A 17,805-nucleotide genomic window follows, 5' to 3' on the forward strand; every position below is an offset into this window, starting at 1 on the left:
CTAGTTCAGTTCTAGTTCAGTTCTAGTTCAGTTCTAGTTCAGTTCTTGTTCAGTTCTAGTTCAGTTCTAGTTCATTTCTAGTTCAGTTCTAGTTCAGTTCTAGTTCAGATCTAGTTCAGTTCTAATTCAGTTCTAGTTCAGTTCTAGTTCAGTTCTATTTCAGTTCTAGCTCAGTTCTAGTTCAGTTCTAGTTTAATTCTAGTTCAGTTCTAGTTCAGTTCTAGTTCAGTTCTAGTTCAGTTCTAGTTCAGTTCTAGTTCAGTTCTAGTTCAGTTCTAGTTCAGTTCTAGTTCAGTTCTAGTTCAGTTCTAGTTCAGTTCTAGTTCAGTTCTAGTTCAGTTCTAGTTCAGTTCTAGTTCTAGTTCAGTTCTAGTTCAGTTCTAGTTCAGTTCTAGTTTAGTTCTGTTCTAGTTCAGTTCTAGTTCAGTTTTTATTAAAATCGAAAGACGATGTAGAAATATTTTATCCGTACAATGAGGTTTGAATGCAAACACACATTTTAAACTTAATAAATTGGAGTTTGTTTATTAAATTTAAACGTTTTCAAGGCCAAAACATTAACACTCTTTAACATAGACAAATACATATATATAAATATGTATATGTATATAAAATGGGCTTGGTAAAGAATTTTTTAATAGTTTTTTTAGTTGTCTGACATTTCAGTTAACACATGTTAGCACATGACGCGTCAAAGTCACACCCGAAATTTTTAAAAGGCGACAGAAAGTCTGTCATACTAAATACATGCACATGAACCCGTACATATGTTTGAAACTGTATTTGATTATTGGATCCTCCAACTTAATCTACCTGATCGTACAAGGAAAAACACATAATAAAAAGCGTAATAATAAAATGTTTAAATTCGTAAAATAAATTTCGTTTTTAAGATTTCTCTTTAGTTGTAATTATTTTAATAATTTATGTAATTTAAAACTTACAATTCAACAATAATTTAAAAACTAATAAGATAGTTATCGATTTTTTAAATAAAATTTTTATGTTTCTAAGTTTTCAAATAATTACATATTTTTTCTATTTGGCTTCTAGTTCCATTGAATGCTTATCGTCATGACTGGCATCTCGTAGATCCTTATATAATCTATGGATAGCATAAAATATTAAGATTTGTAGTCCTGAAATTAGATTATAGAATAAAATTAATAAAAACTCTTCCGAGTATACTTTAGGCTGGTTTATAGGCAAGACTTTTCTATAGTCCAGACTACGGACTATTTTATATTCCAGACTATAGACTGTTCTATAGTCCAGAATATAGACCATTCTATAGTCCAGACTATAGACCATTCTATGGTCCAGACTAGAGACCATTAAATAGTCAAGACTATAGACCATTCTATAGTCCAGACTATAGACCGTTCTATAGTCCAGACTATAGACCGTTCTATAGTCCAGACTATAGACCGTTCTATAGTCCAGACTATAGACCGTTCTATAGTCCAGACTATAGACTGTTCTATAGTCCAGACTATAGACTGTTCTCTAGTCCAGACTATAGACTGTTCTATAGTCCAGACTATAGACTGTATAGTCCAGACTATAGACTGTTCTATAGTCCAGACTATAGACTGTTCTATAGTCCAGACTATAGACTGTTCTATAGTCCAATCTATACACTGTTCTATATTCAAGACTATACACTGTTCTATATTCCAGACAATACACTGTTCTGCAGTCCAGACTGTAGACTGTTCTATAGTCCAAACTATAGACTGTTCTGAAGTCCAGACTACAGACTGTTCTATAGTCCAGACTATAGACTGTTCGATAGTTCAGACTATAGACTGTTCTATAGTCCAGAATATAGACTGTTCTATAGTCCAGAATATATACTGTTCTATAGTCCAGAATATATACTGTTCTATAGTCCAGAATATATACTGTTCTATAGTCCAAACAATAAACTGTTCTATAGTCCAGACTATAGACTGTTCGATAGTTCAAACTATAGACTGTTCTATAGTCCAGAATATAGACTGTTCGATAGTCCATACTATATACTGTTTGATAGTCCAGACTTTAGACTGTTCTATAGTCCAATCTATACACTGTTCTGTAGTCCAGGCTTTAGGCTGTTCTGTAGTCCAGACTATAGACTGTTCTGAAGTCCAAACTATAGACTGTTATAAAGTCCAGACTATAGACCGTTCTTTAGTCCAGAAAATAGACTATTCTATCGTCCAGACTATATACCGTTCTTTAGTCCAGACAATATACTGTTCTATAGTCCAGACTATAGACTGTTCTATAGTCCAAACTATAGACATTTGTATAGTCCAGACTATAAACTATTTTATAGATTTTATTGTTCTATAGTCTACTCTATAGAATGTTGTAAAGACCATATTATGGACCAGTTAATATTTAGTCTTTCTTACTAGATTGTGTGTTCATTTCTCATTGAAAAGTATTATAGTTTATATGAACATTCCTAAAAATTGCATGTTTTTTACGATTTAATAAAACATATGAAATGTGACAATCCTTAATTATATGCTACATAAATGTAGTGGTGAGAAAAATTGCGACACCCACTTATTTAACCAATATCCCCAGAATCCCTGAGTTGAAGTTTAATAATAAACTTACCTAATGTTATAAGACCAAATATGAAGGATAAAAACACACTATGGAATGGTAAATTTTTTACTAGGCCCATAACTAAACCAGCAACAAGTAGAAAACCTTGACATACAATACTGGCAACGGAACAATAAATCCAAGGTTTCATTAATGTATGACGTTTCTGAAATTAAAAAGAACGTAAGAAACAAAAACAATTATAAAACAACTGTTGAAGAAAATATTATTAATAAAGCTTTGAATAACCAAAGTTTCTTACCTTCATAATGCCCACTATTAGAAGAACCGATATAATAATTCCAATAACACAAATTAACAATATTATATACAGTGTTACGATAGAAGTAGTTAACAGATCCTTATTTTCCTCTTTGTCTGTAATAAAATCATTTTTATAAGGGGGAAAATATTTTAAGAATTCAAAATATTTTTTTTTACCCTTTTCCGATAAACTATCTAATTCACATAACAATTTTACAATATAAATTATAGCAATAATACCACCAAAAATATTTATACCGCCAACAATGAGGCCCAATGTAGAGCGATTTATGCACTTCATTTTGTTTTATATTATTTTAAAGAAATCACTTATTCCTTTTCGTCTTATTTAATATTTTATAATTTTTTCTGTGTTTAAGAACCTTAGCCAACAGGTTTCAGTTAAAAACTAAAAGGACATTTTAGTCACAAACTGATTTTCAGTTAAAAGTAGACATTTGTCATATGGCTGGATAATTACTGTTCCCTATTAAAAACAAAAGTTATCACGGCTCTCCTTTTCGAATATAAGACATTAGGTTGCTACAAAATTTTAAGTAGAAGAAAGAAATTAAATAAAATTTAAATTGTACAGATCTGTGTCATAGAGTTTCTTTAGATACAAAATTGGAACTATAGTTAAGACTATACATTGACCTATAGTTAAAATAAATAACTACTATATAGTTTAAGCTATAGCTTGTACTAAAGTCCCGACTATAGATTGTTTTGTAGCCCAGACTGTTGTATAGTATAGACTATAGACTATTCTGTTATCCAGACTATAGACAATTCTATAGTCCAGACTATAGACTATTTTATAGTCCAGACTATAAACTATTCTATAGTCCAGACTATAGACTATTCTATAGTTCAGACTATGGACTATTCTATAGTCCAGACTATAGACTATTCTATAGTCCAGACTATAGACTATTCTATTGTCCAGACTATAGACTATTCTATAGTCCAGACTATAGACTATTCTATAGTCCAGTCTATAGACTATTCTATAGTCCAGACTATAGACTATTCTATAGTCCAGACTATAGACTATTCTATAGTCCAGACTATAGACTATTCTATAGTCCAGACTATAGACTATTCTATAGTCCAGACTATAGACTATTTTATAGTCCAGACTATAGACTATTCTATAGTCCAGACTATAGACTATTTTATAGTCCAGACTATAGACTATTCTATAGTCCAGACTTTAGAATATTCTATAGTCCAGACTATAGAATATTCTATAGTCCAGATTATAGACTCTTCTATAGTCCAGACTATATACTCTTCTATAGTCCAGACTATAGACTCTTCTATAGTCCAGACTATAGACTCTTCTATAGTCCAGACTATAGACTCTTCTATAGTCCAGACTATAGACTCTTCTATAGTCCAGACTATAGACTCTTCTATAGTCCAGACTATAGACTCTTCTATAGTCCAGACTATAGACTCTTCTATAGTCCAGACTATAGACTCTTCTATAGTCCAGACTATAGACTCTTCTATAGTCCAGACTATAGACTCTTCTATAGTCCAGACTATAGACTCTTCTATAGTCCAGACTATAGACTCTTCTATAGTCCAGACTATAGACTATTCTATAGTCCAGACTATAGACTATTCTATAGTCCAGACTATAGACTATTCTATAGTCCAGACTATAGACTATTCTATAGTCCAGACTATAGACTATTCTATAGTCCAGACTATAGACTATTCTATAGTCCAGACTATAGACTATTCTATAGTCCAGACTATAGACTATTCTATAGTCCAGACTATAGACTATTCTATAGTCCAGACTATAGACTATTCTATAGTCCAGACTATAGACTATTCTATAGTCCAGACTATAGACTATTCTATAGTCCAGACTATAGACTATTCTATAGTCCAGACTATAGACTATTCTATAGTCCAGACTATAGGCTATTCTATAGTCCAGACTATAGACTATTCTATAGTCCAGACTATAGACTATTCTACAGTCCAGACTATAGACTATTCTATAGTCCAGACTATAGACTATTCTACAGTCCAGACTATAGACTATTCTATAGTCCAGACTATAGACTATTCTATAGTCCAGACTATAGACTATTCTACAGTCCAGACTATAGACTATTCTATAGTCCAGACTATAGACTATTCTATAGTCCAGACTATAGACTATTCTTTGTCCAGACTATAGACTATTCTATAGTCCAGACTATAGACTATTCTATAGTCCAGACTATAGACTATTCTATAGTCCAGACTATAGACTATTCTATAGTCCAGACTATAGACTATTCTATAGTCCAGACTATAGACTATTCTATAGTCCAGACTATAGACTATTCTATAGTATATATATAGTACTATATATATATTATATATATAGTACTATATATATATAGTCCAGACTATAGACTATTCTATAGTCCAGACTATAGACTATTCTATAGTCCAGACTAGACTATTCTATAGTCCAGACTATAGACTATTCTATAGTCCAGACTATAGACTATTCTATAGTCCAGACTATAGACTATTCTATAGTCCAGACTACAGACTATTCTATAGTCCAGACTATAGACTATTCTATAGTCCAGACTATAGACTATTTTATTGTCCAGACTATAGACTATTTTATAGTCCAGACTATAGACTATTTTATAGTCCATACTATAGACTATTCTATAGTTCAGACTGTAGACTATTCTATAGTCCAGACTATAGACTATTTTGTAGTCCAGAGTACAGACTATTCTATAGTCCAGACTATAGACTATTCTATAGTCCAGACTATAGACTATTCTATAGTCCAGACTATAGACTATTCTATAGTCCATTCTATAGACTATTCTATAGTCCATACTATAGACTATTCTATAGTTCAAATTCAAGTCTATTCTATAGTCTAGACTATAGACTATTCTATAGTCCAGACTATAGACTATTCTATAGTCCAGACTATAGACTATTCTATAGTCCAGAATATAGACTATTCTATAGTCCAGACTATAGACTATTCTATATTCCAGACTATAGACTATTCTATAGTCTGGACTATAGACTATTCTATTGTCCAGACTATAGTTTATTTTATTGTCCAGACTATAGACTATTTTATAGTCCAGATTATAGACTATTATGTAGTTCAGAGTATAGACTATTCTATAGTCCAAACTATAGACTATTCTTTAGTCCAGACTATAGACTGTTCTATTGTCCAGACTATATACTATTCTATAGTTCAAATTCAAGTCTATTCTATAGTCTAGACTCAAGAATATACAGTACAAACTATATAGTTATCTGTAATAATCAAGACGTATAAACAAACTATATAATAAAATATTTAAAATATATTCTCCTTGAGGTTTTATAGCACCCTAAAAACACTGACATAATACCTAGTGTGTGTATGTATTGTAAGTTATGTGTAATATATATTTTAAAACTATTGGGAAAAGTAGCATGTTAATATGTCGTATAGTTAGAAATAATATTAAGAGTGGTGGAATTAAATACTATTTTAAAATTTGTATGACAAAATTGTTGAGCACTTAATTACCAACAACTTACTTTAAGATGACTACTGTATACCATGTGTATTACTTCTTAGATATGACAATATACTTTTATATCCTACTCTTTCACGTTTTCTTATACCCGACATTAAAAATTTTTGGTTATAGATGCACATAAGCATATATGTTCTGGGACATTATCAAATTCTAAGACGATTTAGCTATGTCCTTCTGTCGGTACATGAATAACGGAGATATCACTTTTAAAATGATTATATATGCGCTCATTTTCATCCTACTTGCGGTACCATATCCTCCATCTTCATTTTAAAAAGTCTTTTATGAGCCCCTCTTTTGCTGATCTCTCATCTTTCTACTTTGCTCAGTGCTACTTTCTAGTCTTGTCTATAATTCTTAAAAGTCATAGATTCCTTTTGAGCCACAAAATTACATGGAATTTCCGTTAATTCAAATTAGTTGTAGCGTCATCTATGTGTCAATGTTTGTGTACTTAATAATACAACTTTATTAGCAGAGTTGTATTAAAATGTAGTCTATATCAACTGTGCGTATATATATGTGTGTGTGTAACTGTGTCGATGATCAGTATGTATCAGGGATGGCAAAATTGACACGATCGTTCTTTATTTTGATAATATTTGATTTTCAAAAGTACCTTGATCAGAGATACAAGTCGATGCAAAATGATCAGCGACGGCGCAACCATTGGCAGATTATTTAAAAAATCGAACAATCGACTTTTTGTCGAAAAAGTCGAAGTTGACTATTTTGTTTCAAAAAAGTCGATAACTCGACTATCGTCTGAAAAATTTCGAAAAGTCGAAAAAAGTTAAAAAGTCGAAAATTCGAAAAAATCAGAAATAGTCGGAAAAAGTCGAAAACTCGAAAATAGTCGAGTCGAATATTTTAAAAAAGTAGAAAAAAGTCAAAAACTCTAAAATAGTCGGAAAAGCTCAAAAAATTATCGAAAAAAGTGGAAAAGTCGACTATTTATAAAATACTTAAAGTTAAAAAGTCTACTATTCATAAAATGTAAAAAGTCGGAAAGTTGACTTTTCGTTTCAACTATAGAACCCATGTCTATATAAAAATAAAGCCTATAACGCGTTGAGTATTTCCACCTTTATTTGGTACTTTTAAAGTATCTTAAAAACACATGATAATCAAATTTAAAATTTTATAGTTTTGTCCACAGTCTAGTCCATAATTTCGCCATTAGCCCCTATACAAATAAAACTAGTAATAGACCCTTTTGTTTTTAACATAATCTTTTGTGTATCATATAAGTCGGTCATTCCCAACTATTTACTTTACTTTTAACAAAAACAAAAAAAACCTTTTTATTTACTTTAATATAAATTAAATAAAAAAATATTTCTCTCTATTTCTCTTAATCTCTGAGAATTGTTTAATAAATTGTGTATCAATATCACCTTTTGTTATAAATAAATACTATATATTGAAAAAAAAAAAATCATGTAAGAATGTTTTATATATTCGGCAATAACGAATTTTAAATACCCTTCATCAAATGTTTACGAACTCAACAGTATTTTGGAGAGTAATTAATTTCTAATTTTTATTGAATTTTATATAAATACCTTGATTTGTAAAATAAAACTAACAAGACTAGATAGTCCGAGAATCAAAAAAGGTCATAGAATATATTAACATATATAGTTTTTTGGGTCCACGATCAACATTTCGTAATGACAAAATCATTCATTATTGATAGTGGTAAGAAAGAGTAATTAGGATCGAATAATTATAAATCAATATGAGAATATCATATGTTGAAACTCAAGTGTTCAATAATGTTATAGTGTAGGGTATGTGAGAATGTTTATGTGAGAAGTTTTGCAAATGTGTTTGCGTTTTTTTATTTATTTATTTATATATGTATGTATATATTTTTGTTTAATGATTATAAACAAATATCCCTAACGTTTCAGTTGATTTGTTATTGCAAATAAAGAAAGTCATACTGCAAACTCAGTTAAATGCAATGTGTTGATTGTTTTACGCGATTAAAATTGCATCAGAAATCTATTTCCTAGAAATACAATTAATAAATTTACTGAATTTTCTATAGTTTTCGAAAAATGAAAACTTTATTTGGAATACGTAGCAATATTGCTGTCATAGCAGTGGGTTCGATTTATCTAATAATATCGCTTAATATTAGCATAAATGGATTAAATAAATATAAAGAATTTCTCTCAGACGAGCATACACCGTACAGTTCGTTGTTGTTGAACACCGATACAAGTAAGTGTTAATGGGAATTAATATAATGTGTGAATGAAATGTTTGTCCATTTAGAAAAGCTCTTTAGATCTTTTAACCAAAAGAGCAAAAGTATTTAGTGAGAATATAAAGAGGCAAGGCCCATTATCTCAACATTCGCTTATTGTCTAACCGTAAGATATTCTGCCGTTTAAAATTTGTATGTGATTGCAATGCTATAGAACTGAGCATTAGGGTATTAGAAAAGAAAATAGATAAATAGATAGATAGATAGATAGATAGATAGATAGATAGATAGATAGATAGATAGATAGATAGATAGATAGATAGATAGATAGATAGATAGATAGATAGATAGATAGATAGATAGATAGATAGATGGATAGATAGATAGATAGATAGATAGATAGATAGATAGATAGATAGATAGATAGATAGATAGATATATAGATAGATGGATAGATATATACATAGATAGATAGATAGATAGATAGATAGATAGATAGATAGATAGATAGATAGATAGATAGATAGATAGATAGATAGATAAATGGATTGATAGATGGATAGATAGATGGATAGATATATACATACATACATAGATAGATAGATAGATAGATAGATAGATAGATAGATAGATAGATAGATAGGTAGATAGATAGAATTACATATTTTGGCGCAAAAAAATATGTTTAGTTTTCTAATTTAATATCCTTCCCTTTTCAGATTTTTTCCACATTTTTACACTGATACTTAGTCTGAGTTGCTTACTTGCATCACTTTTATTAATTTTGGGAGTTGTAGAAGTAAGTTTTGTTTTATCAACTAATTTTTAATACACCACATCAGACTCGCAGTCGTAAAGTTGTATTATTGTATGACATAATTATAATTATTGTTTTATTTGAAAATCAGTATGACATTACAACAACAATTGTGAATTGGATAAATTTATTTAAATTTCTTTACAGAAACGTCATTCTATATTGCAACCATGGCTAATAGTTAATTGTACTTTAGAAGTCATATTAACAAGTGGTTTATTTTATTTACTATATTTATTGACTAAAGTATTTTATAGCAGTTGGAGCAATGTTTGTGGAATACTTTTGGCAATTACTATAAATGCTATAGTAGTGGGTAAGTAAGAGAGAGTATTGTATTTTGGACTGCATTTAAATCTCTCTAATGCTAATAGCATTTGATTTTTAAAGAATTTTAAATCAAAATATTTTTTTTTTGGTATTTAATTTTTATTCCCTTCAAATATCAATGACCCGATTATATTTACTTTATTTGTGAGTTATATATTTATCCAAAGATTGTTTTTCAATTTTATTTTAAGCTTTTCATGACTATCTGCGTAATGGCATTTACTATTTATACAAAACGTTCCAGAGGGAATCCACAAGACTATATCGCGTTATAGATAATGAAGCTAATGATTCAATTGATATCGTGTAATTACTAGAATGGGTCACTATTACTTATATGTTTCATTTAACAAAACGATTAACTCGTGTTTGGTAATTTTTTGTAATAAAAATATGCAAATGTTTTTAAAAAATTATGTATTTACTTTATTGTAAATATTTTCTTATTTTTTTTTATCACGGACTTAATCATTTTGGTTAATGAGGCATTGAAATATTTTCAAATAAATTAATTTATATAAATGTATATGCAACAAAACTCGTGTATATTTTTTTTATTTATTTATAGCAAATTTACAGATTTTCTACACCGTATAGTACGCATTTAAACAATATTTTTGATATAGTATGTGTTATCAAATCCCCAACAAATATTTATAATACAAAAAAATACAACACCTCTAAATGTTAATAATAATGCTATAATTGTTTAAATGTTATCACTGAATTTCCAAATGGTCTATATTTGAGAGAAAGATCTTCTATGTCATGGGTCGTTTTTAACAAATTTAATTAGAACGATTTGCACATTTATTTGTATGTATTTACACCCGGTAAACTTCGCTGGCTTAATATCAAAATGTATATAGGTCCACCATTACAAGTCGGACCGTTATATATGTATATGATGTCTCAAACACCTAGATTATTTTGTCTTTATCTATATATTTTATTTCAATAATAAACATATTATCTTCTAAATATTTATACTTATTTAATAATAACGTACTCAAACGAGTCCATCCAGATTATTCATCTAAATATTATTTTGCGGCACTTGAGTGTAATTTGTATCGACCGGATTTGTAGTGGCAGTGACAATGACATTTTGTTCTTCTTGTTCGAAACCTATACGTTTCTTAATTCTCATCTCTTTGTAGAGTGTATAGATGGGATACCAAATCAATATCTGAATAGCTGTTTGCATTAAGTAAATAAGAAAATGTAGAAGTTAAAGTGTTACTTATATTATGTGTTAAAGTCAATTATGGACTAGTTAATGAACTCTCTATAGAGTTCTCTATGGACTAGTAAATAGGCTATTGTCTAGTCTATAGAGTAGTCTATTGCCTACTTTATCGACTAGTCTATTGGCCAGTCTATAGATTAAAGTGTTGAGGCTAGTTATGGAGTAGCCTTTTGAATAGTCTATGGACTAGCCCACAGAGTACTATATATACTAGACTATTAAATAGTCTATGGACTAGTCTATCGAGTACTACATGGACTAGACTATCGATTAGTCTTTGGTCTCGTATATAGGCTACTCTTTGATCTAGTATATGGGCTAGTCTATTGTCTAGTCTACAGGCTAGTCTATGGTCTAGTCTACAGGCTAGTCTATGGTATAGTCTACAGTCTAGTCTATGGTATAGTCTATTGGCTAGTCTATGCACTACTTTATTAGCTAGTTTAAGGACTAGTCTATTGGCTTGTCTATGGACTAGTCTATTGGCTAGTCTAAGGGCTAGTCTATAGATTACTATGTGGACTAGAATATCGACTAGTCTTTGGTCTAGTGTATAGGCTAGTCTATAGGCTTGTCTATGGTCTAGCCCATAGTCTATGGTCTAGTTTATTGGCTAGTCTATGGTCTAGTCTATAGGCTAGTCTATGGTCTAGAGTATAGGCTAGTCTATCATCTATTCTATTAGCTAGTTTATGGTCTAGTTTTTAGGCTGGTCTATGGTCTAGTCAATAGGTCAGTATATGGTCTAGTCTATATGCTAGTCTGTGGTCTAGTATATAGGCTAGTCTATCATCTATTCTATTAGCTAGTCTATGGTCTAGTTTATTGGCTGGCCTATAGGCTAGTCTATGGGCTAGTCTAAGGTCTAGTCTATAGGCTAGTCTATGGTCTAGTCTATAGGCCACTCTATGGTCTAGTATATAGTCTAGTCTATGGTCTAGTATATATGCTAGTCAATGGTCTACTCTATAGGCTAGTCTATGGTATAGTCTATATGCTAGTCTATGGTCTAGCCAATAGGCCTGTCTATGGTCTAGTCTATAGGCTAGCCTATGGCTAGTCTATGGTCTGGTTAATAGGCCAGTCTATGGTCTAGTCTATAGGCTAGTCTATGGTCTAGTCAATAGGCCAGTCTATGGTCTAGTCTATAGGCTAGTCTGTGGCTAGTCTATAGTCTAGTCTATTGGCTATTCTATTGGCTAGTTTATGGTCTATTCTTTAGAACAGTATACTGAGTATCTATATAATAGTATATAGGCTAAGAGTGGCTTTTGTCTATTCTATTGACTTTCAACTAGTCTGTTAAATAACTCTTGGTGTAGTCTATTGAAAGGCCTATGAACTAATCTATTGACCTCTTTATGGAGAAATCTAATAAATATATATGTTTGGACTAGACTAACATACAAAGTAGTGTTTTGACTTGTCTAATCTATTGACTTTTAACTAGTCTATTAAATAATCTTTGATATAGTCTACTGAAAAGTCTATGGACTAGTCTATTAGCTAATCTTTTGATCTCTCTATAGAGAAATCTATTAAATATATATATATATATCTGTGGATTAGACTATTTTGTAGTCTATTGAAGAGGCTTTTGATTATTCTATTTAATATACTATGAAATAATCTTTTGACTAAATGTGGACTTTTCTTTGAAGAAATCTATGGGCTTAACTTTGGAATAATCTTTTCACCAATCTATAGACTTTAAAAAATTTGGTCTATTACTATAGGAACAAAATATATGCCACTATATTTAGGGTTAAAGTTTATTATCTATATAAATACTTACCGACAACAATGATATTGAATACCAAATTTGAGTGTTTTTGTGAATCAAAAGCACTGATAAGTATAAGTATAACATTCAATATTATACCAGCTATAGAAAGATAAACCCAGGGAGCCATAAACAGATGACGTTTCTACAAAATTAAATAGGATATAAAAATAAAATTTTGAATCAAATTAAATAAAACTTACCTTTGTTATGCCCAGTATTAAAAGAATCGATATAATTGTCATAATTAAGCATGCAATTAGCGTAGAAATACTGGTGCCCATATCAATTTTTTCCTCAGGAACATCAACTGTTATACAAACATTTGAGTGTTAGAGTTAGAGTGTTTAATTTAAGGAAAATAATTATTTGATCACTTGCCCAATATACCGCTTTTAAAGTCTGCAGATTTGGTTATGGCGTAAATACAGTAACCAGCACCCAGGATATAGAGTATAGAACTTAAAATACCAATAACAATACCCAAGATGGCACGACTCATGGTTGCTTAGTTGTTTTTTTTTTTTGTACAAATTAATTAAGAATAAAAATTTTCAAAATATATTTTTCGAAGATCTTTAACGTACAACGATGCGAAGTTAACTAAATTTGTTTTTATTTCTAATGGACTTATGGCTTGTGAGGATATCAAAGGTATATAATATTAAATCAGTCCATTATTTTAATTTTGTTTATTTCGAAAAACAAATATATATTTATTTGTCTTCATATTAATATAGGCTGTTAAAGTAAATGATGTTATTTCTTAGAATGGAACGAATTTTAGGCGGATCTTTACAAAGAAGTGGGTTTTACATGGAGAATATGTTCTGATGTTATGACTCAAAAAACAACTAATTAAATAAAGATGTTTATAAAATCGATCTTATCATTTTAAATTAACACCACTTTAGTGATAAATTAAAAAAATACACACACTCCCCAATAATTCGAATACATATTCCAAACTGCATAACTGTATGTGAAAGTGAAAATACATGCAATGAATCCATATTCTCCCAAAATATTTGGGCAAATATTTCAATGCGCATTTAAATTATTAATTTTATCAAAAATTGTGTTCAACAAATATGTATCTAGAAGTGATCAGAGCAAAAGGGAGTGAATAGTATTTCGAAAAAAATAATCATTATAAAACATAACGAATATTAATTGTAGAACTCTAAATACAGAAAGATATTGAAATTGTAGTTTGTCGAAATTGAAACAAAAATTAAAATATAATAATGACTAATAATTAAAATTAAATATGATTTAAATATTGATAATACAACAAATTAAAACACAACACTCTTCTTCTCCCCTTTACGATTCGTTAATGGGAATAGTTTGACATCATTAGGGACCTCGCAATACACGAGGTTTTAAAAGCCGAGTCGCTACACATGAGTGGGAATTTCATAAAATTCTGGAAATTGAACTCGTTTTTAAAGGTTACGAACAGTGAACCAAATCCTTGTTCTCCTACATAGAGATTTACCTTTTGTGAAGTATCTATCTATCTATCTATCTATCTATCTATCTATCTATCTATCTATCTATCTATCTATCTATCTATCTATCTATCTATCTATCTATCTATCTATCTATCTATCTATCTATCTATCTATCTATCTATCTATCTATCTATCTATCTATCTATCTATCTATCTATCTATCTATCTATCTATCTATCTATCTATCTATCTATCTATCTATCTATCTATCTATCTATCTATCTATCTATCTATCTATCAAAGAACCAACAACTGCCTTCTATCAATTACCTTAGAACATTTGTCAAAATGCACATTTATATCAAGATTTCTGATACTTTTTTCACTAATTTCTAAAGCTTTTTTCATAAATATTTTTATACACCGTTATAAATTAACATTTCTTTAATATTATACAACAATAATATTTTATTATTAACAATTAATTAACGTTTTAGCTTAATTTAAAAAGTATCATTAACTCTAAACAGCCGAACACTTTAGAAATGTTAAGAAAATGGAACAATAACAAAAAGCATCCATCAGTTAATGGTAGTTGTTGTTATTAGATATTTGCTCTTTAAATGGAGTACTATTAATAACAACAACAACAATGACTATTTCTATTACCATTTGTTTCTTTAGTTATTTGTGTTTTTCTTTAGTTGCTACAAATTTTTAAAGTGTTCGGTTGTTTTTTTACAATAGTTCTATTTAAATTAATCTAAAGCGTTTATTTATTATTAATATTTAAATATATTTTTGTTGTTTATTGTTTATTAATACCGTTAAGGAAATATGTTTATGAAAAAGTGTGTTAAATTATTAGTTTAAACAAATATTTTAAAAATTGCCAAAAATTTAATGCAATTTTTTTAGGCCGAGCGCCGGTCGGTTGTTTTCTTTTGTCGTGTCATTTGTTTTTTTTTTTTTTTTTGTAAAGTGTTGTGGAAGTGTTAATCAAAGTGGGTAGTGGAGGGAGAAATAAAAGTTAAAGAAAAAGAGTTGGTAAACATGTTTGTAAACATGTACATACATAAGTATGTGTTGCAATATGTAAATATTGTTTTTGTATGCAAGGAAATATAAGCGTGAGAATATCGTTATTTGAACAACAAGAGAAAAAGGTGAGTGAGTGATTTGTAATAAGTAGTGGAATTTGTTTTTGTTTCTTTATTAAATTTATTTAATATTTATTACTATTAAAAATCTATTGACTTTGCTAAAGAACAATATATAATCTAGACTAGAGAACAGTCCATATTATTGACAATAGAGTCAGTTTTACACTATAACACAAGTATTATGATCTGTCAAAATTTTGTGTAGAAGAGTACGAATGGGATCGTCTCAACGCAATAGCTGGAGATCCACACCACGCGCTTTACGCTTTTTCGCAATCTATGCGTCTGTCAAAAAAGTAAAAATAAATGCATTTATATGCCGAAAGTTACAAGCACAAAAACGTAGAATGCCTTGACACATAGAATGCTTAAAGTAGATCTACTTTCAGCTGAAAGACCACACCACGCGTTCTATTGATTACACTTTTTTGATAGACGCATAGAATGCAAGAAAGCGTAGAACGCGTGCCTCGACGCGTAGAATGCTTAAAATAGATCTACTTTCTACTTTTATAAGCTTCACTAGCGGCGCACGAACATGTCAGCTGATTTTGACATTTTATATTCTTTATTTAATGCCTATTTATCAATTTGAATATAAACAAATTGAGTTTAGTGATGTAAAAACAAATAAAAGTTTTTTTTAAAAATAAAACAAAAAACTTACGCTTAAAAAGCGTAGCATGTAACTTGAAGCGTAGAACGCGAAGTATGAAAAGCGCGTAATGCTTTGACGCGAATACGAGTAGTGTGGACCTCCGCCTAACATATAATGAAACCATCACACGTTAGGAGAGAATACGGATGAAAAATTTGACAGTCAAATAGAATATCCTGTAACAAATTTCATTGAATTACGTATCTTCAAAATTGTGACCTGTAGTTTGATTACAAGGTTTTCGTGGACGGACGGACATAACTAAATCGACTCAGAAAATTATTCTATTAGGGTTCTATAAATCGTCTTTCGAATAACCCAACAATCGATTTTTTGTCGAGAAATGTCAAAAAGTCGAAGTCGACTAATTTGTTACAAAAAGTCGATAACTCGACAATCTATGAAAAAATAGAAAAGTATACTTTGTAATTAAAAGTTGAAAAGTCGAAAATCGTCAAAAAGTCTAAAAAAAACGGGAAAAGTCAGAAAACTCGAAAATCGTCGAAAAGTCATAAAAAGTCGAACTTATTGTTTTGCTGGAAATAAGTCGTTTTTTTAGTAGAGTTATTTATAGAATATTTATAAAAAAAAAAATAAAAAGTCAACACAGATTGGGATTGAACTCAGTACTTTTCGTCCAAAATTTCTTTCCTTTGAAAGAAATATAAATTAATCATAAAAACCTCAAAAAAGTACCTATTGTCACCAAGACAAAAATTTTGAGAAAAAAAGTCAAAAACTCTAAAATAGTCGGAAAACCTCAAAAAGACGAAAATAGTTGAAAATCGAAAAAAGTCAGATATAGTCGAAAAAAAGTCAGAAAAAGTTTTAAAAAAGTCAAAAAATAGTCAAAAAGTCGGAAAAATGTCGAAAATTCGGAAAAAGTCGAAATTTCGACTTTTAACTAAATGCAAAAAGTCGACTTTTAGTTTCAACTTTAGAACCCTAACTGGTATACTTAACCCTTAACTGGACAGATATTTTACGAATTTAACTGTGATTTTAATATATTTCTAATTTGGTTAGGGGTTTGAGTCTCCAGGTACCCTCTACAAATATTGTTAGATATCGTAATATTGTTACTATAATGGCATATTTTCATATAAATGTACTGAAATACATAGTGTATCTCGCCAGATACATGCGCTACGTACGTGACTATCGGAATATGTGCATGACGGAGGGTTAAAGATGGGTATAGGACCAATATTATTGTGCGTTACAAACATCAGCACAAACCCAATCTACCCTCCTCACTAAAGTGGTGTAGGGTATAACCATTGCATTATAGGGCATAAATCGCATTACATCAGGGATGTATTTTTATGTAAATTTATACAACAAAAAGTGAAACAGCTGTTTCCATCTTTTTTTGTTATTGTTTTACACCGATCGTGAACACAAAAAAATATAAATCATATGACTTTTATTCTCTTTTTTATCATACGTACGTAAAGTGTGATCGTGTGAAGTGCCCTTTATAGTAGGGGCTATAGGTGGCGTATAGGATAGTGTTATATCTTGACTATAGAACAATTTATAGTTTATAGTCTTGTCTATAGTCTAGATCACCAAACTTTTTCCTTAAATATCGGCATTTCCATAATCTTATTCAGTAGCATCGTTTGGACTCTAATAAAATAGATGTATAACAATTTTTCTTTAATATTTTTAATAT

The 17,805-nt window shown here is 29.9% G+C and overlaps 3 protein-coding genes across 3 annotated transcripts; 1 reads left to right on the forward strand and 2 right to left on the reverse strand.

Moving 5' to 3' along the window:
- Nucleotides 1-1,038: 1,038 nt before the first annotated feature.
- On the reverse strand, nt 1,039-3,171 carry LOC124420657. Its single transcript, XM_046954194.1, has 4 exons — nt 3,046-3,171; nt 2,867-2,982; nt 2,614-2,770; nt 1,039-1,139 (listed from the first exon to the last, which is right to left on the reverse strand). The coding sequence occupies exons 1-4, from the start codon at nt 3,167-3,169 to the stop codon at nt 1,039-1,041; spliced, it is 498 nt and encodes a 165-aa protein (XP_046810150.1). The 5' UTR covers nt 3,170-3,171.
- A 5,202-nt stretch (nt 3,172-8,373) lies between these two features.
- On the forward strand, nt 8,374-10,343 carry LOC111686989. Its single transcript, XM_046955657.1, has 4 exons — nt 8,374-8,684; nt 9,390-9,469; nt 9,635-9,803; nt 10,009-10,343. The coding sequence occupies exons 1-4, from the start codon at nt 8,519-8,521 to the stop codon at nt 10,125-10,127; spliced, it is 534 nt and encodes a 177-aa protein (XP_046811613.1). The 5' UTR covers nt 8,374-8,518; the 3' UTR covers nt 10,128-10,343.
- A 399-nt stretch (nt 10,344-10,742) lies between these two features.
- LOC111686995 lies at nt 10,743-13,697 on the reverse strand. The gene is made up of 4 exons (XM_023449400.2): nt 13,231-13,697; nt 13,053-13,159; nt 12,862-12,994; nt 10,743-11,014 (listed from the first exon to the last, which is right to left on the reverse strand). The coding sequence occupies exons 1-4, from the start codon at nt 13,349-13,351 to the stop codon at nt 10,854-10,856; spliced, it is 522 nt and encodes a 173-aa protein (XP_023305168.2). The 5' UTR covers nt 13,352-13,697; the 3' UTR covers nt 10,743-10,853.
- Nucleotides 13,698-17,805: the final 4,108 nt, after the last annotated feature.

Source organism: Lucilia cuprina, chromosome 6 (genome assembly GCF_022045245.1).
Source record: "Lucilia cuprina isolate Lc7/37 chromosome 6, ASM2204524v1, whole genome shotgun sequence".
Lineage (NCBI taxonomy): Eukaryota > Metazoa > Arthropoda > Insecta > Diptera > Calliphoridae > Lucilia > Lucilia cuprina.

Excerpts from the sequence above, each read along its gene's own strand:
- LOC124420657 (XM_046954194.1), bottom strand. The coding sequence starts at position 3,169 with ATGAAGTGCATAAATCGCTCTACATTGGGCCTCATTGTTGGCGGTATA. Across the intron at positions 2,983-3,045 it reads AGATAGTTTATCGGAAAAGG|ACAAAGAGGAAAATAAGGAT; the intron begins GTAAAAAAAAAT and ends ATTTTATTACAG. Across the intron at positions 2,771-2,866 it reads TAATAGTGGGCATTATGAAG|AAACGTCATACATTAATGAA; the intron begins GTAAGAAACTTT and ends TTTTAATTTCAG.
- LOC111686995 (XM_023449400.2), bottom strand. The coding sequence starts at position 13,351 with ATGAGTCGTGCCATCTTGGGTATTGTTATTGGTATTTTAAGTTCTATA. Across the intron at positions 13,160-13,230 it reads CTTTAAAAGCGGTATATTGG|TTGATGTTCCTGAGGAAAAA; the intron begins GCAAGTGATCAA and ends TTTGTATAACAG. Across the intron at positions 11,015-12,861 it reads ATTCAATATCATTGTTGTCG|CTATTCAGATATTGATTTGG; the intron begins GTAAGTATTTAT and ends TAATGCAAACAG.
- LOC111686989 (XM_046955657.1), top strand. The coding sequence starts at position 8,519 with ATGAAAACTTTATTTGGAATACGTAGCAATATTGCTGTCATAGCAGTG. Across the intron at positions 8,685-9,389 it reads GTTGTTGAACACCGATACAA|ATTTTTTCCACATTTTTACA; the intron begins GTAAGTGTTAAT and ends TTCCCTTTTCAG. Across the intron at positions 9,470-9,634 it reads TAATTTTGGGAGTTGTAGAA|AAACGTCATTCTATATTGCA; the intron begins GTAAGTTTTGTT and ends ATTTCTTTACAG.